Raw genomic sequence first — 11202 nt, forward strand, 5'->3', positions numbered from 1 at the left:
ATTTCGAAAAAGCATTTGAGAAGTGAAGAAGAAAAGCGTGTACAAACGAAATAATATAACAACAATGCCATTGTTAATATGTTAGAGTAGTTTTGTGCTACTCTGATGTAATGCAGGGATGGAGTATATGGTCCTGCCCTAGGACATCGCAATGTTAATTGGACCATATTTTTTAGATGAATTGTGGTTAATTTTGGAGTACTCCTTGATCCTTAGGGAGTACTCTTTACACGCATGCATGGAGTAGTCGCGATTTTTGCAGGGTATCGACACGATTAACAGGTCTATTCTGCACGTTATCGAAGATTTTGTGACCGGGAAATTTTATTACCAAAAAATATTACCTCTCCTTGTCACCGCGATTCTAGGTACGTTGGTAATGCAGTGAAAATATTCAGCAATTCAGTAATGAAGATTTGTGGATATTCCTGTATTGCATATTTCACGGGGCAATATTTTGTTACCAGCTTATGAGATAGTAATCAAATTTACCGGTTACAAGAGAGCAAAGAATGGGAAAAAGGTTTAAAAATTAACAGACACTTTAATTACCCGTTACAAAATTTAAGTTACCAGCGCAGAATAGACCTGTAAAGCTCAACCCAGAATTACAGCAGACGACGTGGTTAACTATTAACCGGTCAGATCTGTTCTAATTGGTTCATGGCTTTTGATAACTAATACGTATTTCCTTGTCTCGACAGAATTGTCTAATGTAAACACGCCGTAAATTACAGCTTCTGATTTCCTGATTGCAATGACACCCTGTGCCGCTTATATACTTGTTCACTCTAACACACAAACCACCGCTTTGCATGCTCGGATTTACTATCTCTGTCATGTGTCATTATCGTTCCAAATAACAACAAAGCACGGTAATCGGAAGCAGAAGCAGCGAAAAGCGAAAAAGGTCGGAACAATTATTGACAGAACTTCGGGCTTCGGATAGGAAAATGTAATATAAAAGGTCAAAATTGTTTAAAAAATATAGAAACAAAAGGCATAAACTAATCAGTGTTTAGTGAATTAAAAAATTTTAGCGTTCCACACAACAAAGCACTTATTTGAGGCTGTGAAAAATTGCAAAACAAGCGTCGATCCGATCGTCGGTAAGAAGAGGAAGAATAATTGGAAGCAGCAGCTGCTGCTCATCGTTGCGTGAAGGCGACAGCGCGCTGGTGGCGCCTACATTGCTTTGCATTGGTGGGGCGACGCGGGCTAGCAATTCTGTTTTTTATCCTATACTTGGTGCCAAAAACATTTTTTGAGAAAAAACAATTTTTACTTCTTTTTTAGTTACTTAATAAAACGCAAAAATACGGGCGAAGATCGTGAAGGTGCTTGAGCTTCGGTTTCAAAGAGCGTGAATTGGATACCTATTGGGAGAAAATGGTGCGTCGACGTGCAGCAAAAGCTGGCGCGCTTACTGCTGCAGGAGGACGAGGCGTTACCAGTAATTTATTAGAAAATGGGGAAGCTAAGGCCACAGCAGTTGGCTGTGCACATCTGGATGAACAATATTTTGCCAGTCCTAAACGGAAAGATTGTAAAGTTGAAAACTGCACACATGAAATGTTGCTTATTCGGAAACAGAAAAACGAGAAAGAAACGAAAGCACACGGAAAAACAAAATCGTCATCATCTACAGTCAAAGCAAGTAGCGAAAGAGGCGGTATTGCAGGTCGCACCATTGGTAAGTACTCGCACACGCTATCAGTAAACCGCGCGCTTTTTTTGGTTTTTTATTATATAAGTTCCGACAAACTAATATAAAACCTAACACCAAACCTTCATTTCTTTTATGTTAATGCATTTTTTCTTGTAGGTGTTCCTTTAGCCACGCGGTCTCAAACACGTACAATAGAAAATTTTTTCAAAGCTAAAAATGCTGCCAGTAATGAAAAAGTGCAGGAGAACGACGAGACAAAGAATGAAGCACTAAATTCTGGGTCGGATGAAGCGTATTCGTTTGAAAACTTGCCCCATTACAATGGTAATGCACAGCCACCGACTCCAGACACGCCATGTGAACTTGACGAAGACACAAACGACACTGAATATTCAGCTCAACTAACAGAGGAAGCTGTTTTTGGGGTCGACTTTTTTACACACCGTTCGCAATTACGTGATAGTCACTCATCAACAGGCAGCGCGTGTACAAATATTAGCAATACAGAAAATATTTTTCTACAGGAACCTGTGCTGACATTAAATGTCGATAAAACTCCCAATCAAGCCACATCCATCAAGATCAATACGACATTAGAAGTAGAGCCGGTATTTTCTTCGCCGCCAGCACTCGCATCTGTACTGAATGGCCGTTTTAATCAAGTTGTTACGCTCAATATACAAAAGATTTCGCCTTATAAGCGTGAACCATTTTCTTGTAAATTACAAAATATGGCTGAACTTACCTGTCATCAGCGTGATGTGGTAGAAGAATTGGTACCAGAACAGGACAATGAGGTTCAAAACGATAATGACAATGACAGCAGCTCATGCGATAGTGGCGTTGCCTTCACCGCCTCGCTCAAAATGGAGGAACTGCGTGCGGAAGAGTACGATAAAACCAATGCTGTTGCGACTGGTGAACCGGCACGTCGAAGAAAACCAGCAACACCCCATCGCATCGTCTGTCCCTCACCAATCAAGACTATGCCTCACGTGATCTCACCAATGCACGCTGCCATTGCGACCGGCAGAATCTCGTCTCCATCTGGTCGCAAAATTAACAAAGAGCATTTATCGCCACGTAAATCACCACGAAAAGTTACAAATATTCACTCGAAAACACGCCGAAGACTGAATCAGCAAAATGAGTTTAGTGCATTCAAACCGCTAAGTAATGGGTATATATTTTCAATGGTGAGTTTTCAGTACGGAAAAATAGAAGTAACTTCACTTGAAAATTTAAAATAATTTTTTAATTAGCGTTTACAAACGTATGTATATAAAACGTAGAATATCTTCAGCAAAACGAAACTATAACTTTATCCGCCAATAATTGTTTCCGTATTTATGATTGCTAAATAAGGTAGAAAGGAGTTAACCTTGCAAACTTTTCCAATTTTCAAAGAATTGAGGGGGTTGAAACGAACGCGCAAAGAATTTTTTCTGGGCAATTCCTTAAAGAAAACTTTGAATTATTTTTCTAACCACAGCGTTATTATCGTCACTTTACCGTTTTTCTTTTAGAAGTTCGTAAAACAGTAGAAGTGTATAAATAAAATACATTTGATTTTAGAAAATTCGGCAAAAATTGGGAAAGGGAAATAATGATTTACTTACTTTTCAGATTACTCTGAGAGTTTGGTTTGCAGGGTGGTAACAATCACGGCAAATACTCCTCGGTACTTTCTTGATATCATTTGTTAGGGCTGATATCTTTTTCATTTAAAGTTCATTAAAATTAGTTTTTTAAATCATTAATATGCTCCTCAACTGCACCTAGGTGGACAACAATGTTATTGAGGATAAGCACCATGAAGTTCTCAAAAGCGAAAATCTTAAAGCAGACATCCCTACTCATTCACACAAGTGTACTTTGATTAACGAGAATATGAAACAACCACAAAAACCGATGACTTCCAAAAGTCACATAGTCAAGACGAAATTGCAAAATGGCTTCCCACTGGCTATAACAAACAATAATCGCGATTTGAAAGAATTCTTTCCCGTTCGTCGCAGTGTGCGTAAAACAAAAACTGTCGTAAAAGAGGAAATGATGCGTACTCTAGAAAAGGCTATAATAGAAGAGCAGGCCGATGGACTTAAAGTGGCGCACTTTGAAGGCAAAGGCCGCGGAATCATAGCCGATCGACACTTTCAACGCGGGGAATTTGTTGTAGAGTACATAGGTGATCTCATATCGATGGCCGAGGCAAGCGAGCGCGAGAAGAGTTACGCTTTGGATGAAAATGCAGGCTGTTATATGTACTATTTCAAACACAAAAATCAGCAATATTGCATCGATGCAACCGAGGATACCGGAAAACTGGGACGACTAGTGAATCATTCGCGAAATGGCAATCTCGTTACAAAAGTAGTAGTAGTTAAGCAACGTCCGCACTTGATATTATTGGCTAAAGATGATATTGAGCCTGGCGAGGAGTTGACCTACGACTATGGTGATCGCTCAAAGGAGTCACTATTGCATCATCCTTGGCTGGCATTCTAGAAACTCAGCAGAGGTTTAAGGAGGCTAATCCACATTTAGCATGACAAGTGCAAGCAAATCAAGGGCACAACGATGAAAATCGTAGAGAAGAGCCATTATTTGTCAAAATGCTACTTAAACTTAAATGAAATGACTTTGTTCGTGTATTTCTTTGGCTCAAAGGCAGTATAGCTGCTCAAGTAATAATAATATTATAAAGAAAGGGTTCTAATGATAAATGCCTATGGTTCGAAAAAGCGTATAACTTATAAAAAAAAACAATAATAGAAATTTAATAACATTAACATTTTGTATACTTATTTCGGTAATTGTTAATGCTTTATTAGTAATAAGTCCAACAAATGGTCTTGCACAGTGTAACGGAAGAAGAAGTTAATGTATTGATTTTAAATGCAAAAAAAGGCACATTTTTAAGAGTAATCGAAATTTTTAGCCTTACATTGAAAGCGAAATACTAAATTATATTTGATGAAAATGAGACATTTCAGAAAACGAACTACATATTAATTTTGGTTAATGCCTCTAATAAGGTATTTCTTTAGTTTTCGACCTACATTGTTACACTGTGCTAGTCTCTTTTTATCTATCATTCTATAACATAACTGAATTGTGTTCAAAAAGCACTGCGCCGATGACGGTATTCGTGCCAGTTACATACAATGAAATTTAAAGCTGGAAATTCACTGCAATTTTTGAGCAACATTCGAAATTTTCTTTTAAATGTGCCACAATTCAAATTTTTCTTGTAACTGCACAGTAGAATAAATTAGTTTAATTAAAAAAGAAACAAGTGCAGTTGTTTGAAGTACTCTTTTTGCAAACAAAAGCGAATGACGCCTATACCACTTGGATCGCATATATTAAGATAGTACATACAACACACAGTCAGATACAGACACGTTTTCAGAAACATACAAAATCTATTTAAATAAATTATGTTAAAAAGGCATATGGCATTGTTGTAATATTATTAAGTTTAATTTGTATCTTTAATCATTAAAAAAAAGAAACAATGCAGTGACATAAATAAATACATGCGTATTACATACACACTTCTTGTGTGGCTAATAAAAATAACATATGAACACTTAAACGTAAATGTAGTTAACAATTTACATATTTATATGTGGTCCTAATAATGGCCGTAGGTATAATAATGAAATAAATATACATACATACATATGTTTTAATATTATGAGTAACTTAAAAAGGCAGTATACATTTTGGCTAATCGTAAGTTTAAATTATATATAACAGAATGCCCATCGAATTGGTGTTAAACCCCGCAGCATAGCATAGTACTTACATATCTATGGACTTTTGACAAAATAAATTCTCTCGAGTGAGGTCATTTTCTCTTCAAAGCAGTAATTCATTGAGTTCTCAAATGTTATTTTTATGTTTAGTCATTAATAGGAGTAGTTCAAGATGATATTTTAATGAAAGTTAAATAAACATGTAACATTTTTAAATGGAAGTTCTTTATAGATTACTCTAAATTCCAACCTACAGAAACCACAGAGGTTGTTTTGTCAAAAGTCCACAGATATGTACATCTGTATATGTGCTCACATAATATATTTTTTGTAGATAAATGCATGTCATTTTATTATGTTTGCAACTATATATATTACAAACATATCTACATATATCTACTAGATGCAAACTAACTCATGACAACCACAAAATATCAAGAATATGATTTAGCAAAGAACAAAACACAAAAGCAAATGTATAGTATAGTTTCCCAGCAGGCCACTAGGTCAGCAGTGACATACATAATTTATATCAACCCAAGGCAAATGGTAAGCATTATAAGTTCGTAAATATATTTTTTAGTTATCTTATTCACAACACTGCTGTTACATTTGAACAAAGGTAGAGAAATCTGTAGACATAGTTTGAGCGTTTATAACAATAAAAATAAATAAAATGAACAAAATTTTGGCGCTAATATTTTTGCTAAGTAATTCGCTGAGATTTTCACCCAAATTATGGTGTGCATCTTGGTGTTGAAGCGAACGGCAAATATGTAGTTTTATCAGAAGATTCTTCATGGTAGATATATATAATTTGAGATTGGCCAGTGCCTGCCAATTGGCGCCCGCTGTTAGATAAACTTAAGACGTTGCTGGGACCAGGAACCGACCTGGGGTCCTACCTTCAACAGTTTGTTCTACATTTATTTGTTGTCTTATATTAGCTAGTATAAAGGACGGTTTCAACAGCATAAGCTTGCTTCTGCTATTATAAACCTAAAGAATGGAAATACAAAATTCTAAAACACTTATCTTTGTAGAGTTGAATGGTGAAAGCGAAGAGTAAATTGAGCCTAAAATATATTCAGTTTGGTAGGACATGTGCTTGGATATAACGAAATCGTATACGCTTGAGCGACTTTCTTCAATATCTCGCAATAACTTTCTTAACGCGGTTCTACTTTTTGAAAGCGGTTTTATTTTTATTTAAAAAAAAAATATGTTCTAAATTTCTTTCAGAAGCCCTGAGTAGAACAACAAATGTTGAAATATTTTCGTCAACTTTGTAAAATAAATTTCACTGAGACTCGTGGCATTTTCGTTTAATATGCCGACATGATTTCATAGCCATTTCTACTGGTTGATCTAGCAATGTGTAAGCGACCGTTGTGAGATGGTTTTTTTATTTGCTGCAGCCAGAAAGAGATCGTTAGCGCTAAATCGCTGCCAATATAATTTTTGTTTTTAAGAAATTCGAATAAGAAAATTAAATCCTTGCAATTTTCTTATACACTGCGAATTATAGTATTCTCTATTCGCCCACATCGAATTGGAATTTGAAATATTTTGTGAACTTTCATGTGCACATTCTATTGGAAATTTCCTAAAAATTAAATTCGAAAACAGCAAATGGTTTTCTGTAGCTTACTTTCAGCAGTAAAAATCGATTTAAAAGCGATGTTAAGTTATAACGGGCGTTAAAATAAATAAGTATATATCGCACGTTTAACAATATAACGAAGTATTTCAAAATTTAAATTTTGTGGGAAAACGCAATCAAAGTTTTATCAATTCATATAGTTGGTATACAAAAAGACAAATGGAAAGACACATATGTATCTTCGCCATATTTGGGAACTATGGTTATCTGTTAAACTGAACATATTCTACTTATCAAGCTTATTATATGCATAATGAAATCTCCAAAAACGTAAATTTTGAGTTACATCTCTATATTATTAAACGTGCGATATAATATCAATAGGAATAGTAAATTTACTTACAGTATCTGTCATATCAATAGCACCCCTATTTCAAAGTGATATTGTTTGCTACTTATATTTCTTATTTTTTTTATTTTTAAGAATTTTCAAATAAAACAGTTCTCCAACAAAAATACATTTCACTAATAGTTCATCTCCATCATGCCTTAACTGCAGTTTATGCCTATTGCAAAAAAGGATATTACATCTCGTAGGAGGTAACTCCACCTATTAAGTAGTTTTGAAAGGAAAAAAAGCAAACATAGAGAAAAAGACCTTGCCGATCACCCCACGTTAAAATTCGTGGAACTTATCTGAGGTCCTAACTGCAGTTAAGCCTTTGGTGAGAATAGGGCATAGCAAAACTCATATTAACTCATAAAAAAAAATGTGTTTATTCGTTATACATATGTATGGAAGAAAACCGTAACCCCTTGTGTAAGAGAATTCTGAGAAAAATTTTAAAGTTTGGTTGAAAATTTGTTGGATTTTTTTTAGTTTTCTACAAAGTTCAAAACTTGCGTTTACATGGGTTTAGTTAAAGAATGAACTCTGTTTAAATTGTTAATTCCAAAAAATACATTTAAAAACATGAATTGCATACAATATCACTTCGAAAATGGATTGCTATTGATATGACCCATACTGTATATCGATGGCTGAGTGGAAAATCGGCCTATCTCGGCAGCCAGTTCGAAAACGGCCTATCTCAGAACATTTTTCAACAACGCTCTATTTCAGAATTTGATTGAAGAACGCCCTATCTCGATCACATTTTCATTGTATTTTCGTTTGAGATAGGGCGTTTTCGAACTGGCTGCCGAGATAGGTGGATTTTCCACTCAGGCATCGATATACTCAAATATGTATCTTTGTAGATATGTACATATGTATGTATATACATATACAAATGTATATAAAAAAACACCTTGACCAGATGTTTTCATAAAATTCATAGGTTTAAATGAAATAGAAAAAGGGCGTAAGGAATAATTGCCTAATCAAAACGGGGCTACTTTACACTCAGAAGCACTAAGATAAGTCTACATACATCTATATACGTATAGGATAAGTAGTCGTGCCTGAACTAGGGAAGCGATAAGTATATAACTTGTAAAGGATGTATTTCCTGCATGGTTTTTTATTTATCTTTTTGAATTCTATTTTTAAACACAAAAGATACAAAAATATCACTAGAGTGCGATTAAACTCAAAATTAATTTTATGCAGGATGGTAAATTTTTCATGGCTTCATTAGTTAGTTGCTGTGCCTAATATAAATGTATACATATAAGATTTTTGGATTTGCTTTTAACATCGCTAACAACATAAACACATAAGTGCATATGAACAGCTGTTAAAATACAATAAATAACTGCAAATTTTTATAGCAAATATTTTTTTGCGCAGATTTGTTCATAGTTCATTTTGCTTTCCCTTCATATGGTTGTTAAGTGCTAACATGTATTATTCATACATTTTTATTTTCTTATTTGAAACCCACATACTATACGCAGTTTTCACGCTTCACTTCCGACTTACTATTTAATTCTCAGACTTAAGTTAAATTACGTAAAATAAATGTAATTCAAGCTAAACTTTAATTATAAGAACTGCGTAAAAATTGTTGAAATATTCGTTAAAAGAATGGTAATATTGTATAAGCTGTAACCGGGGATCTTAAATCAATGTGCGTATTCCCACCCACCTGGTTATTGGGTTATCCTCATGGCAGGTCATGTTTTTATTCAGTTTATAATAAAATACACTGAATAATGGCAATTTTGAGCTATATATAACAAGGAAAGTTTGAGTAGCAAAACATTAAAAATTAAAAAATTAAAAAAAATTTGGTTTTATACGAACTATACAAGTTTGTATGCACACTTTTAACTGGAGCTACGTAAATATTTTGGTCTGCCTCTTCTAATCGGCACAGTCAAAATTGTCCGCTTGTTCGTAAATGCAATACTGCTGCATTACTACAGTGATGCACCTGTTCAGCATGCGTCAACACGTTTAAATGCCGAAGTGGAGCTCATTTGAGAAAATCAGCAAATTCTATTAAATATATTTTATGAAGAAACAAGTTTATTTTTTTTTGCAATAATGCTGCAGTATGCATTTATGTACCATCAAGCGCTGTTTTTAGCATTTGTATGATAATGAAAGAACAACATATGTAATGAAAATAATAACAGAAAACCTAAATATTTGTTAATAAATTTTTTAATTAACATTATTTTCCTAAATTCGTTCAATGAAAAAAATAGTGTCAATAATACAACACCAACGCCAAGAAAAGTTAAAAGAAACTAAGCAATTCGAATACCAATAAATGTAAAAATTATAATACATATCGTTACTTCAATAACAATACAAAAAATATCCGTAACTCGAAAAAGTTCAAAATTCACTTTTTGCTTGATTATAATGCATTTCATCGTTTTATGCAATAAACTTTTTGGGATAGTTGCAACTTTTTTGTATTTCAGCGCCGATGTGAGATAGGACCTTTCTATACTTACACGTAACGTTGTATGTACATATTGCTCAACCAAATACCCAAAAAGTTTGTTAAGTATTTGAGAATCAATACTAGGTTGCGTATAAAAGTCTTTCATTATTTTTTTCTCATTTTCATGTTCGAGTATTCAATTTTGGTTGTACGCGCAATGCCCATAACTTAAACTTAACTTACAGCGATCGGTTACACATACATACATATTACTTACAAAAATATTAAAATCTGAATGAAACGTAAAAACAAACAGCTAAATTTAAGTAAAATTAATTATAAAAAAATAATAAATTTATATGTAACTATTTAGTACATAATATATGCACTGATATTCACAAAAAAAGAATAAAAAAATTATAACCAAAAAACTGGAAATTCATTTTATTAAGAACTTCAAGAATTCATTTCACTAGCTTAGAGTAAAAATTTGGTAAGTCCGTTTTTACAAACTTCAAATAAAATGAAAACAACTTATTCCAGAGACGTTTACGCCCACACTCCACCTCAGTCGGGTGAAATACCTGCAACGGCTGGAGTCATTTTAGGACCTACTCAGGTCTTAGAACTTACCGGCGGTAGCCTCGTGCAGCAACACTCCCACCTACTGCTGCCGAAAACCCACGTGAAAACCAACAGCTCCCAGTCCTTACACTTTCTGCTCGGTGTATCAGTCCAGGATATATCGTAATGTGACATCAGTCAGGCGCAATTCCTGCCTTGGCTGGTGCCACTTTAGTGTATGTCCGGGACTGCACACCACGCTAGAATAGATGCGAAACTTCGCGGGCGCTTGTTACAGTGCTTCACAATCGTAAACCTCTTCTGCGATTTCGCCCTCTACCACCTCAGCTCATCGATCCGTCTCCCAAGGTACACAAAGATACTACAACTAAACTTTAACGGACTTCAGTTAACAGTTATAATGTGGCCTAGCTTGAAATAATTGGGGCATGCGGGAGTGGACTATCTCACCAAAGTTCAAGCACCAAAGCTCGATAATGGCGTCTGGGAACGGAATTCAAAATTAAACGGTTACCTTTCGGAAGTTTTTCGCTTCTTTACTGCAAGGAGCCTACAGCTCTTACCTACGAAATCCCCGGCAATCCTTTTTACCACTAGGACGAAGAAGGTCAGACTACAGCTGAGAATTCACGTTGATGGCGAACCAATTACGACTGTGAATAACCCACAAATTTTGGAAGTTACTTTCGACAGACTGCTCTTCTTCTCGGCGCATACAACTGCAATTGTCAGTACAGAGTA

General features: G+C 34.9%; 1 protein-coding gene across 3 annotated transcripts; it reads left to right on the forward strand.

The window, feature by feature from the left end:
- Window positions 1-869: 869 nt before the first annotated feature.
- LOC108367961 (histone-lysine N-methyltransferase pr-set7-like) lies at window positions 870-6852 on the forward strand. Of its 3 annotated transcripts, none has more exons than XM_017622675.1 (4): window positions 870-1109; window positions 1297-1693; window positions 1826-2865; window positions 3452-6852. In XM_017622675.1, exons 2-4 carry the CDS (start codon window positions 1390-1392, stop codon window positions 4175-4177), a joined length of 2070 nt encoding a protein of 689 aa, XP_017478164.1. In that variant the 5' UTR covers window positions 870-1109; window positions 1297-1389; the 3' UTR covers window positions 4178-6852. The 3 variants fall into 3 exon arrangements, with proteins under 3 accessions (XP_017478164.1, XP_017478167.1, XP_017478165.1); XM_017622678.1 differs by having other exon boundaries at window positions 902-955; XM_017622676.1 differs by lacking the exon at window positions 870-1109 and adding an exon at window positions 1126-1203.
- Window positions 6853-11202: the final 4350 nt, after the last annotated feature.

Source organism: Rhagoletis zephyria, unplaced genomic scaffold (assembly GCF_001687245.7).
Source record: "Rhagoletis zephyria isolate East Lansing unplaced genomic scaffold, Rhagoletis_zephyria_1.1 Rzeph_scaffold_02891, whole genome shotgun sequence".
NCBI lineage: Eukaryota > Metazoa > Arthropoda > Insecta > Diptera > Tephritidae > Rhagoletis > Rhagoletis zephyria.

Coding starts and splice junctions, on each gene's coding strand:
- LOC108367961 (XM_017622675.1), top strand. CDS start 1,390: ATGGTGCGTCGACGTGCAGCAAAAGCTGGCGCGCTTACTGCTGCAGGA. Junction 1,694..1,825: donor TATTGCAGGTCGCACCATTG/GTAAGTACTCGC, acceptor TTTTTCTTGTAG/GTGTTCCTTTAGCCACGCGG. Junction 2,866..3,451: donor ATGGGTATATATTTTCAATG/GTGAGTTTTCAG, acceptor AACTGCACCTAG/GTGGACAACAATGTTATTGA.